The sequence below is a fragment of the Bactrocera neohumeralis genome, unplaced genomic scaffold (assembly GCF_024586455.1).
Source record: "Bactrocera neohumeralis isolate Rockhampton unplaced genomic scaffold, APGP_CSIRO_Bneo_wtdbg2-racon-allhic-juicebox.fasta_v2 cluster10, whole genome shotgun sequence".
Classification (NCBI taxonomy): Eukaryota; Metazoa; Arthropoda; class Insecta; order Diptera; family Tephritidae; genus Bactrocera; species Bactrocera neohumeralis.
Genome location: NW_026089623.1, coordinates 22,372,577 through 22,385,637, shown reverse-complemented (window position 1 = coordinate 22,385,637; position 13,061 = coordinate 22,372,577). Strand labels below are relative to the sequence as shown.

The following is a 13,061-nucleotide window of genomic DNA, read 5'->3' as shown; positions in this document are numbered from 1 at the left end:
CAACTGGTACAAACTGTGAATAGTATAAAAGTAATAAGATAGAGCGAGACATCGCTATTGTAACGTATTTTTGTGCCAAAAGTGTAGTGCATTAAGTTTGGTGATTTCACAACAAGTGCTGAAATTGGTGACGAAAAGCGGTTTTTGTGAATGTGAAAAACGTGTTTGTTTGTTTAAATTCATTGGGTGAGCATGTAATTTAGTGATTTTACTAAGTGCAATCGAAAAAAAATTTCATTTGTCTTTTCGATATTGTATTTATTGTTTGTTACATATATGTCACATTGCCTTACAGCGCGAATATATTTTTAGCAGAATGTCTAAAACTTTGAGCAAGGGTGAAATTCGAGAAATTCTTGACGAGAGTGAAGATGGACTCGATTTTGATGATGATGATGATGTGGATGATCCTAATTATAATGAAGAGTTGGTACATGCTGATTTTGATGAAGCGGTTGAGAATATATTAGAAGATATTGAAAATGAAAATATGGAATTGTGTGCAGATCCGTCGAACGATGTTCCGCCCATTTTGGCAGAGAGAGCACAAAAACAAAAAAAAACATTACAATGACATTCTCTGAAAAAAAAAGAATTTAGTTTTGGAAGAGCACCAATTGCGTTTTACAGGCAATACATCATTGCCCGATGATATAAAGATTATCGAAACGCCAATTGAATATTTCTTGTACTTATTTCCAAAAGAATTGATAAAGTTTATTGCCAATGAAACAAATTTTTATGTTGTCCAAAAGGACGTTAATGATCCATTTCGTGTATCAGAAATGGATATTCAGCAATTTATTGGAGTAGTTTATATGATGTCCTTAGTACAACTTCCTAATGTACCCAGTCACTGGAGCAAAATTGGTACATCCATGATACAAGAAGCGATGCCGCTGAAAAAATTTGAAAATTTACGACGTCGCATACACTTTAACGACAACAGCAAAAATTTGCCGTCGACTGATAAAAATGTGGACAGAATGTACAAAATACGCCCGATCCTGGATGAGTTAAGTAAGAATTTTGCAAAAGTGCCTCTTGAACAACATCTATGCGTCGATGAACAAATATGTTCCACAAAAGCCCGAAACCTTTTGAAACGCTACCTGCCAAACAAGCCTCATAAATAGGGCTACAAAATATTTGTTCTCTGCGGGACAACTGGATTTGCTTACAAAATTGAACCGGAAACTGGCAAAGAAAATATCGTTGGGGATAACGAGCCGGATTTGGGAGCCTCTTCCAATATAGTCATGAGACTGTCACGTATGATTTCACGAAACCAAAATTTCAAACTTTATTTCGACAATTATTTTACTTCAATTCCACTGCTCGTATACTTGGCAAATGAAGGTATATTCAGTGTGGGAACAATTCGGAGGAATAGAATTCCCAATTGTAAGCTAACAAGCGAAAAAGAAATGATGAAAAAAGAGAGAGGATCTGCCGTAGAGTACGTGTGTCAGGCTGAAGGAATTGACATTTCAACAGTTTCGTGGAAAGATAGTAAGATTGTAAATCTCGCATCGACTTTCTTTGGTGAAATACCAAAACGTAAAGTAAAAAGGTACGATAAAATTCAAAAGAAGTACGTTGAAATTGATCGTCCGTCTATTGTTGGTGAATACAACGCACATATGGGTGGTGTAGACCTTATTGATTCCATCATGGGAAGATATAAAATAAAACTTCGAAGTACAAGATGGCAAGTTCGAGTATTTTACCACCTATTAGATTTAGTGATGGCAAACGCTTGGCTTCTATATAAAAAAAATCGATCCAATAACACAGAAAAGTTGTTGCCTGCGGCAGAGTTTCGCTTACAGATCGCGGAAACACTTTTAAAATACGGACAAAAAATCAACGTCAAGAACACTAGATCCCTCGAGCCACAAATACAAGCGGAAAAACGCAAAGGACCAGCGCAGCACGCCCCTCCACAAGCTTTACGACTTGATCAAGTTGGTCATTGGCCAATATGGACGGAAAAGAGGATAAGATGCAAGATGCCTAATTGCCATGGAGTTACCCAAACAATGTGTGAAAAATGCGGAATTGCATTGTGCTACAACAAGCATAATAACTGTTACCGTGCATACCATTTGACATAAATTTAATTTCCCCTTGCCAGGCAATGTAACATATCTGTCACAAAAGATATTTTCTTAAATAAAAAGTAAAAAAAATTTAAAAATTAAATCTAAGAAAGTTGTATTTTTATTTTGACTGACGCTACCGAAAAACAAAAAAATATTCAAAATTTGTGGCCTTGCCCGATTAAGGGTTAACTCCACGGTGCTCAAAAGCACAACGGATCAAAACAATGTGACCAGCGCCCTGAAAACTGGGTAACGATTTTCAGTACCAATCGGCAGTGTGGCATGGACACACTAACCACCTTGGTAGGGCTCGAGGCCCATCTAAAACCTTTGCCGTACTTTGGGTCCGTCACCCGGTTGCAATGCAACTCCACATTCGACTGACAAAGTTCGGTCAGTTCTTCCCGCGATTTGGGTTTTAACCACAGCCACCACGAATCTCCACAAAGGGCCAAACCCAGTGAGTAGACTGGAGCGAACTCCAGGGGCTACTGCTCCCCGTGGTACCAGGTTAAAGTCTTTGGTATTGACCTTGTAGCCGAAGCTACAACCAGTTGAGCTTCCATACAGCCCTGGACTGGTGGCCAGGATCTTAGTCGTCATTGTTGACAGTCATAACTTCGAAGTTGTTGATAATTTCGTCTATTTAAGAACCAGCATCAACACCAACAACAACGTCAGCTTAGAAATCGATCGCAGTACATCTCCTGCCAACAGGTGCTACTTCGGACTAATTAGGCAATTGAGAACTTAAGTCCTCTCGACGAACATGGACGATGACAACATCTGATGAGTCGACGTTGCGATTTTCGAGAGAAAAGTTCTGCGAAAGATTTATAGCCTTTTGTGCATTGGCCACGGTGAATATTGCATTCGATGGAACGATGAACTGTATGAAATATACGACGACATCGACATAAATAGTTCAGCGAATTAGAAGACAGTGACTACGCTGGCTAGGTCATGTCGTCCATCTCTGAAAGTATTCGACACAGTACCTGCCGGTGGAAGCAGAGAAAGAGGAAGACCTCCACTCCGTTGGAAGGACCAGGTGGAGAAGGACCTGGCTTCGTTTGGGATCTCTAATTGGCGCCACCTTGCGAAAAGAAGAAACGACTGGCGCGCTGTTGTTAACTCGGCTATAACCGCGTAAGCGTTTTCTACGCCAGTAAAGAAGAAGAAGATAGCCCTTACTTAAAAAAAGTACAGAAACTTCAATTTAATGGGGTATGTATATTATTATTTTGAAGGAACATTGACACTTATTTTACGTCTCCAATGATCCATCCGTTGAGTTCAATTTTCGATGACTTGTTCGAGCATTTCGACTGGTAACTGGGAAGAGGTCCCTTCTTATTGAAACCAAATGCCGCCGAAAACACTAGCTTCAATTTTAGGCATCAAATAGTTGGTTATCGTGACGCAATAACGGTCGCCATTGACGGTTACGTTCTTATTGACATCATTTTTGAAGAAATACGTTCGTTCCAAATGCGGTAGTTTTGTTAGTTAACATACGCATTGAGCCAGAAAACAATTTTGGCTCGAACACATCGGATCTTCTTGAAACATTTCTAGAGCCCATAGAGCGAAACGATGACACTTGGGAAGGTCAAGCGTAGCCTTTCCATGATAAAATGCCAAACAATGCTAATCAAAACTAATATGACAGCTTAGCATGACCCACGCAAGTTAGGGTTTTTGTTATTTTATAGAAATATGTATTATTTTGAATAGAAATATCACGATTTGCCGTACCGAGCGGTTTGTCGTCTGGTATTTTATTAAAAATTTCATTTCATTGTTAAAATATACTAAGCTTACTTTACATAGAGCCGTTGTGCTGACTCGACATTTCCCGCTAGTTAAGGAATGTATTCCTTATAATACATAGTAACAAACATCAAAACAACCTTTTGTTTCAGTAAACAGAATGCAGAAACAACCTTGAGTTGGAACAATTGAAATACACTATCACTACAACAAACAATCCTAAACAAACAAGTATCAAAACAACATTGAGTTTGAATACCACAACAACCTTATCTTAAAACAAAGCAAATGTATCTAAGCAAACAATATATATGTAAACAAACCTAAACAAATAATACAATCTGTATTTAAACAAACTATCAACTAGTAAAAAGTAAACATACTAGTTAGTATAAATAGAAGTAAGAAACGTATAATAAGTTAGTCTTAAGAGTATAAATAAAATGTACGCATTTCGGTGCAGCTCAAAATATATTCTTTTGACTCATTTTTACTTAATAGGGCCCATACACGACACACATATTTCTCCAAAGTTATAGATTAGAAGTCGAAATATTGTCGAAGCTATAAGGGAAATATTGACCGAGCGTCTAACAGATATACATACTACTGTGACAATAAGGTGATATTTGAATTTAATCTGCGCGCGTCGAAAGATTTATGTCAAGTCATTCACATTTATGTCAAATTTCATGTCAAAATATTCATTAGTGTTTGAGATACGTGTCCTTTTGTGAGCTGCTAAAGTGAGTTTTTCGTTTTTTGCGATGTCGAAATTTGTTGAGCAAGGAATTTGCGGATACGTTGAGGATGGTGCAGAAAGCCTTTGGTGATGAGGCTATGTCTAAAAAAAAATGTTTACAAGTGGTATAGTGAGTTCCAAGCCGGCCGTGAACGTGTCGAAAACGAAGAGCGTCCAGGGCGACCATCAACCTCAACCGACGTAGCTCACGTTCAACAAATCTAAGATTTGGTGTTAAAAACCGTTGGCATATCGAAAGGCTCAGCCAATACCATTTTGAAGGATGTTTTGGGCCTCAAGCGCGTCAAATCTCGACTAATACCGAAAACATTGAATTTTTTGGAAAAAAGGCGTCGCGTTGAAGTGCGTGAAACGATGCTTTCCGACTACCAGGGTGTCATGAAACACATTACAACTGGCGATGAGACTTGGATCTATGCTTACGACCCCGAAACAACCGATTAGTCGAGCGAATATCGTGCCAAAAGAGAGCCGAAACCTAAAAAATCGCGCCAAAGTCGCTCAAAAATCAAGGTCATGTTGACTGTTTTCTTCGGTTATCGTGGTGTTGTGCATTATGAATTCCTTCCAACCGGTCAAACAGTCAACAATATTATTTGAACGTTATGCGTCGTTTGCGTAACGCTATCCGCCTAAAAAGGCCGGAATTGTGGAAAGATAATTCTTGGTTTTTACACTACGATAATGCACCATCCCATACTGCCATCGTAATTCGTGATCATTTCCCAAAAACTTAACCCATATCGTTCCGCAACCACCGTATTCACCTGATCTGGCGCCGTGCGACTTCTGGCTGTTCACTAAGCTCAAAAGACCGCTCAGGGGACACCGTTTTTATACGATAGAGGAGATTTAAGCCGCAGCGAAGACGGAACTGAAGGCCATCCCGGAAAGTGACTACAACCAGTGTTTCGAAGATTGGAAAATCCGTTGGCATAAGTGCATTGCATCGCGAGGGGATTACTTTGAAGGGGATGAAATTGATTTGGAAGAATAAATAAAGAATTTTCAAAATAAATACAATGTCACCTTAGTTTTTTGGGCACAGACGTATAGTATGTATAAGCGCTTGGACAAACAGCAAAAACTTTGAAGCGCGATTTTTCGGGCAATGCCTTCCCAAAGGCTGAATATCAAAGACTTCGTATCCAAAAAATTTGTGAAAGATGTTCATATATAAAACAATAAAACCTAGAAATTTCGCTTGAATCAATTATTTCTTTCCCTCCCAAAAAAATCCTCAAAAAAATCGATTTTTTTAAGCCTCGAAAGCAGGCTCTCCCTTTAACAATTGCCATTGTCCGCGATCTTCACTGTTCAGCGACACGAGAGAAATTAGATTTTGTGCGCACACAACGCCATACACAACACACATGTGCGCGCACCGATCGTAAAAAATCAAACATTTTCGCGAACATGGATCGGTATGCGCACAAGCCCATATACGAGTAAACTGCATGCGCACACATACCGATCGAACGCACTTGTGTGTCGTGTATGGGCACTTTAATGTAAAAATTAACTCGCTAGCAACGACTTGGCATAAATGAAATAAGCAATATAATGCTTATGCAATACGATACCAAGACCCTTTTTATAATACCAGCAGAAACCTATGTGCGCCGTCCATTTTTTTGCTTGGCATAAGTTGCAAATTTTATCCATTCTACCAAAATCAATATCATTTAACTCAGTATAGTCAAGGGTGCAATCATAAATAAAAGCAGCATTCAATAAATTACTGCACTAAACTCGTTGCCTGCGAGTTCTATTCCTTGCTGATCGGCATTTTGCTTTGCTAATCGATGGGATCGTTCAGCGCTTGATTCCCGATTGCGGCCAGCCAAAGTTCTTGAATACTGTGAGGCCAAACGTTGAGATCGTTCAGCGCTTGATTCCCGTTGTCGGTTCGTCAAAGTTCGGAAATTTTGTGAGGCGAGACGCTGCGAACGTTCAACACTCGATTCCCTAGCACGGTTTCGTTCACTGATTGCTCGTTGAGTACCCAACCTGCTGCGCAAAACTCGCAGTCGCTTTGCAGTAGTAGTCTGCCGAGAAAGCTGAGTTCTTTTTCTAGGCATTATAGTGACAAAGAAAGATCGTAGAAAATGAATAAAAAGAATGTAGAAAAAAGAAATGTAAGATTAGTAATTATTTTACCTGCACTTGGTATTTACGTAAACTGAATATTATGTCAAAAGAATTACCATAAAACGAAAATAAGGTAAACTAACCTATTTATTTAATTAATAATCTACATGAAAACAAAAAAGGATTAACTACTATGAAAATACTAGAAACAATGTAATATACTAAAACAAAAAAATATCTACTATATAGAAAGCAACTACAAAATGAAAATGTGTTTAAAAAGTATTATTACGATGATAATATATCGCAAAAACAAATTAGCGCTGCGTTCGACCGTTCAGTACGGAGCCGACCGCGCGAGTGATAGCAGAAACAGTGGAGAACGTTGAACGTAGGCCCGACTCAGCTGATACGACCTATCTTACGGGGCATCTGGACAGGATAAAATCTTTGTCTTACTAACTGTCAAATCTATTGCTATTGCCATTGCCAAATCTGTATGTGGGCATTTGTTATCATAACATAATCATTTGCGCAAAGGCGTAGGGTAGGTACATAGGTTCGAGCTGATGTAGCGCATGCTTTGAGCTCTTGAAAAATTTATTTTATCATATTACGAAATGCTGTCGGGTAGGTAGCTGATGTAGCGCCCGTTTTGAGCTCTTGAACTCCTTAAATCTTTTATGTGGAAAACAAAAAAAGGGTAAAGATCCTTTTGTTTACAAATGTATTTCTGGGAAAAGTAAAATAATAACAAAGGATAAAGATCCTTTTTTACAAATGTATTTCTAGGAAAAATAAGATAATGAGAAAAGGATAAAGATCCTTTTTTTACAAATGTTTTTCTGGGAAAATAAGAATTCATATTTTTGGAGTACTATATAATAATTGTGGCATAAAGTTTATATACCAATTAAAATAATAAATTTAAAATGAGAAATGATATTTTATTTATTGTATAAGTTTATTAAATTAAAGACTTCGCTCATTCCCAACCCGATTTGCATAATTATTCTGTAAATTAACAATATTAAACTAAATATTAATTTTTTGGAAAGATATTATTTTGAAAATGTACTTTATTTTCATAATATAACACAACACAACCGTCTTAATACTCGCTCTTCTAAATTTCATATTACCGAAATAAAAATGCCGTCGGCATATGTGTAAATGGGATATGTTGCCTCTTCGAAATTTTCATAAACCGCTTTCGCAGCGCAAGGAACGGAAGCCCTCAAAGAAAAATAATTTTCCCTGTTTTTTACACATTTATCACTGTTTCTTCGCTCCTATTAGTCGCAGCGTGATGCTATATAGCCTATAGCCTTCCTCGATAAATGGACTGTCCCACACAAAATTCAATTCAATTCGAACCAGTAATTTCGAAGATTAGCGCGTTCAAAGAAACAAATTCTACAGCATTATAATATTAGTATAGATATACGTAATTATATTGTATATAAATGTGTGTTTGTATATACACGATCGTGGTACTATATTTCGTTACGTTATTTTGCATATTTAGTGAATATGTATTTATAATTGCAAAATACATATATTTATAATATTATTGTTTTTATACTCCTGCAACCAGTTGCTTCAGAGTATTATGGTTTTTTTTATATGAAAGCCTGAAAGTGGTGGAGTCATCTGATGACGCCACTCTCCTAGCGTTGCTGTTAGAGCTCTCCTGAGTTTTTGTATTTGCAAGTTTTATTCTGGTTTTTTTCTTCTTTGACATTCTAGGAAGGATTACTACTACCACCTTTATTATAATTATTAATTTTATGTGAATACTATATGATACATTTCTTTTAAATTTTCAATATTTTTTAATGCGAAATCATTAAATGCTAATTTTGGTGTGCAGCTTTGGTTTGATGTTTCAACAGGGTATAAGTAAATAAAATGCAAGGTTTGGCTTAAGTTTTTATTTCCCTACTCTTTAGTGCAGCCGTTCGCGACGATAAAGTTATTACAACTAACGTTTTGTTGCTCTCACCTGAGTATTTAACATCTATCAAATCTACTTTCCATCACCTCACATGGGTTGCCGCATGATTCCATATCGCTGATTCGGCAATTTCAACGGTTTAGGGCTGTTGGTGTCGTATGCTACTGGCAAGCGTTTCCGTTGTTATGTCTGCAACTTCAGCCTCGTACTTTTGATGTTGTTGCTTGCGTTGCAATCACAGGCATAGTTGCACTTGTTGTTGCGGGCTACTGTGATATGTTAACTACTCCCCAGTTAGAATAGGAGACGTCCACGGATGCTTTAAGAACATTGACCAATATTGCAATACTAACGTTGCTCTTTCGGCTCTTGACTATGTGGGCTAATATGGCAACAACAAAACAGGCAGTTGTAGATGCTATTAGCCATCTAGACGATTGGGCTTTCACAAATCCTCTCAATGATACGATGTGTTTTATATTTTTATACTCTTGCAACCAGTTGCTTCAGAGTATTATAGTTTTGTTCACCGAACTGTTGTACGTATCATCTAAAACTAAGCGAGATAGATATATGGTTATAGATATATAAATAATCAGGACGACGAGAAAAGTTGAAGTCCGGTTGACTGTCTGTCTGTGGATAAAAAATTTTGTAAAAGTGGGCGTGTCCGCGTTTTATGTAGATATTTCCTAAACCACTAACTCTACAATAACCTAATTCGGCCAGTACAAATACTAAAAGAACTGTTATCGACAGTGTGAAAAGGAGGAAATCGGAAAATAGCCCCACTCACTCCCCATATAACGGTACTGTTAAAAACTAGTAAAAGCGCAATACATCAATAACTAAATACGCCAGAGACATTAAATTTCACTCCCGAGATAATTCGAGAAGGCTTTGTGGGAGCCGGTGTGAAAATTGGACGTTGGGCTTGGCTTCGACCACTTTTTGGTGAAATCCCATATCTTGGGACCCGACCAACCGATTTCGACTAATTTTTGTGTGTGGCATTATTTTCTATGTCACAGCTTGAAAATGGACGATATCAGACCACTACCTCGTCTACTTCTAATATAAAATAATTACAAATTTCATTTGATTAATTCTCTTTCCAGTACACAAATCAAGAAGCAATTAATAGCTACATAAGTATATACATATGTATGTACATACATATCTTATACATAAAAATGAATCACAAAATGTGTTGCTAAGCACATAACTCAACAACGCCTGGACCAATTTGGCCAATTTTTTTTTCTAAATGTCCGCTGGGGTTCAAAGATGGTTTCTACGGCAAGAGAATTTCGAATAGTTGCCGTAAAACCCCTAAAATTAGCCCTTTTCTTTTTCCTATACAATCGAATGAATGTTTGTTTGTCAGTAACGCTAAGAGAACGGCTGCACCAATCTTGGTGAAATTTTCAGAGGTTGTTCATTGTGAATTGGGGAAGGTTTAGAAATAATAATACCTTTTACTTTTCATGAAGAAAAGTTGGAAAATTGAACAATTCCAAAAAGTAACTTTTTTCCATACAAATTTTTTTTCAATTTAGGTTTGTTTTGTTTTTCAATATTTTGATTTGTAAATTATTTGAATCGTTCAATTTTGGTCGCTTGCTTTTTTATTCCGGCTATTCAAAAGAAAAATTATTGAAAATTATTCATTGAAAACTTTATGTGTGTTTCATACAAACTGATCAATTGCAGATTGAAATTTGTTACGAAGTCACGAAGAGGTCGCCCTAATATCGGTCGGTGTTCTTTTTGTCATCAACGTGTGGCAGCCCAAAGCAAGAAGTACTCCCAGAATCTGATGGCATACGTGCGAAATTATGGATCGCGGTCAATCAGCAAGCTATCGTTACGATGTTACAGCTCAACTTTTCAAACAACAGTTACGATGTTTGATGGATTTTATCTTGAAGCAACGTCGTGTCGTGCTGTTAGATGCTATAACATAAAAAATAAAACAATGCGTTTTTATAAGCAGCACTATGTGCTTCTGTTGAGCTTTATTAAAAAACTGACTACACTTAACTTTAAGGTTTATAATCTAACCTATGCTTGAGCCGGCCTACGTGACCAAAGATGCTTGGTCAGCTAAAAGGGTTTGCGCGTGTAGCGCTCACCTGCAGCTATTTGGTTTTGGGGGAGAAGACATGGTTGCGCGTGTTTCGCTCACTTAAGAATTTAGCGGATGCGCGTTTAGCGCAGTTGCACTTTTGGTTGTAATAGGACTCCAAAGTATGCAAACGGTTTGTATATTTCTAGCATATAATGTGGGAATGGAATTTATGTAGAAGTTCATAAAATATTGTGTTAACTTATATGTACTCTGTTGAGTGGCAAAAGAGAGGCTTGCAGCACGCATACATTCTTCTTTGGATGGTGGATGGTGGTTACACCAGATCAAATTGATGAAATCATTTCTGCGGAAATTCCTGATACAGTATTATACGAAGTGGTGAAAACCAATATGGTTCATGGACCTTGCGGACACCACAATCCCACTTCGCTTTGTGTGTCTGGCAACAAATGCATGAAAAACTATATATGTACGTGCTTTTCTTTCGGAACCACAGACTAGAAATGATGGATATCTACTGTATCGGCGTCACTCACCAGACGACAATGGCAGAACATTCAGCATTCAATTTAGAAGAGTGAATATCGAAGTTGACATGACATGGATGGTAGTATATTCACCATTAGACAATAATTCGCAGTCAAAACTCATATCAATGTTTAGTATTGCAGTTTGGTGTAATCAATAAAATACGTTTGTAATTACGTCACCAAAGGAAGCAACATGACGGTTATTGGCATTGAAAGAGATGAGATCAAGAAGTATCAAATAGGCCGATCAGAAAAAACGCTTCTACCTTTCGTTGCTATTGATTAATGTACGCGGTTCAACATCATTTGAGTCATTGCGTACTGTGAATGGTACGGTGTGTGCAACTTTTTGAGAAGCATGCCAGCAATTACAATTGCTGGAACATGATAATTACTGGAGTCAAACGATGGACGATGCGATAGCTACTTCAAATGCAAATGAAGTTCGCACACTTTTCGCTATAAACATTTCGACATATCAGCCTTCAAATTCGCGGCTATTATGGGATGCGAAAAAAATTACATTGCCGAAGACATTTTACATCGCATTGGCTAAGAATTGGAAATGGAAAAATTTTGATTGATACTTCCAGTGATTTGATATCCATTCCACCAGCTGTTTATCAATTCACTTCAACGAAAGATAAACTCATCACAAATGCTTATGCCAACATTGGCTAAATTATCGTAACTATGATTGCTTGAGATTACGCGCAACTTAGCACTTAAACTGGAAGATTCAAAGTCAAATACCGGGAAGTTTGCGCTCATACAAAATGCTTGATCCTCTTGACAATAAAGACGAAGCAGTGAATTATCCAGTGGAATTTCTAAAATCTTTAGAGAGGCTTGGTATACCGCCGCATAATTTGCGTCTCAAAATTAGATCTGTCATTATTATGTTTCGCAATCTTCTTGCGCCGAAACTGTGTAATGGAACCCGACTGATTGTAACGCAGCTATCGAATAAAAAGGGGCCGAATGCTTGATTCTACGAATTCCAAAGATTTGCCATTTCAGTTCACTAGGATAGGGGCTGAAAGAGTGTGCATAAATCTGGAAATGCCATGTTTATCACTTATACTTGGCGTTTCACAAGTTGGAAAACTATCTTCTCGGTACATTTACCCACCGGAACTGAAAGCAAAAAATGTTGTTTATAAAGCTGAAAACAAATGTAGGAAAAGTCGCAAGTAAATGATTTTTAACACAATATAAATTCAACTTTCTTTTCATTTCAAAACACATAATTTCAAGCAGGACAACGCCTGCGGGGGTGGCTAGTATATAAATAACAAGTAAGGAAGGGTTAAGTTCGGGTGTCACCGAACATTTTATACTCTCGTATGATAAAGTGATAATCGAGATTTCATTATACGTCATTTACATATTTTTCAAATACCGTATTTTTTTAAAGTTTTATTCAGCTATCATCATTGGTTCCTAATGTACTATATATTACACAGAGAAGGCATCAGATGGAATTCAAAATAGCGTTATATTGGAAGAAGGCGTGGTTGTGAACCGATTTCACCTATATTTCGTACATGTCATCAGGGTGTTAAGAAAATATTATATACCGAATTTCATTGAAATGGGTCTAGTAGTTCCTGAGATATGGTTTTTGGTCCATAAGTGGGCGAGGCCACGCCCATTTTCAATTTTTAAAAAAAGCCTGGGTGCAGCTTCCTTCTGCAATTTCTTCCGTAAAATTTAGTGTTTCGGACGTTTTTTGTTAGTCCGTTAACGC

At 37.4% G+C, this 13,061-nt stretch overlaps 1 protein-coding gene across 1 annotated transcript; it reads left to right on the top strand.

Moving 5' to 3' along the window:
- The first annotated feature begins 316 nt into the window (after positions 1–316).
- On the top strand, positions 317–1,136 carry LOC126765579 (piggyBac transposable element-derived protein 4-like). Its single transcript, XM_050483189.1, has 2 exons — positions 317–535; positions 594–1,136. The coding sequence occupies exons 1-2, from the start codon at positions 317–319 to the stop codon at positions 1,134–1,136; spliced, it is 762 nt and encodes a 253-aa protein (XP_050339146.1).
- The last annotated feature ends 11,925 nt before the right edge of the window (positions 1,137–13,061 follow it).

Excerpts from the sequence above, each read along its gene's own strand:
- LOC126765579 (XM_050483189.1), top strand. The coding sequence starts at position 317 with ATGTCTAAAACTTTGAGCAAGGGTGAAATTCGAGAAATTCTTGACGAG. Across the intron at positions 536-593 it reads ACGATGTTCCGCCCATTTTG|AATTTAGTTTTGGAAGAGCA; the intron begins GCAGAGAGAGCA and ends TGAAAAAAAAAG.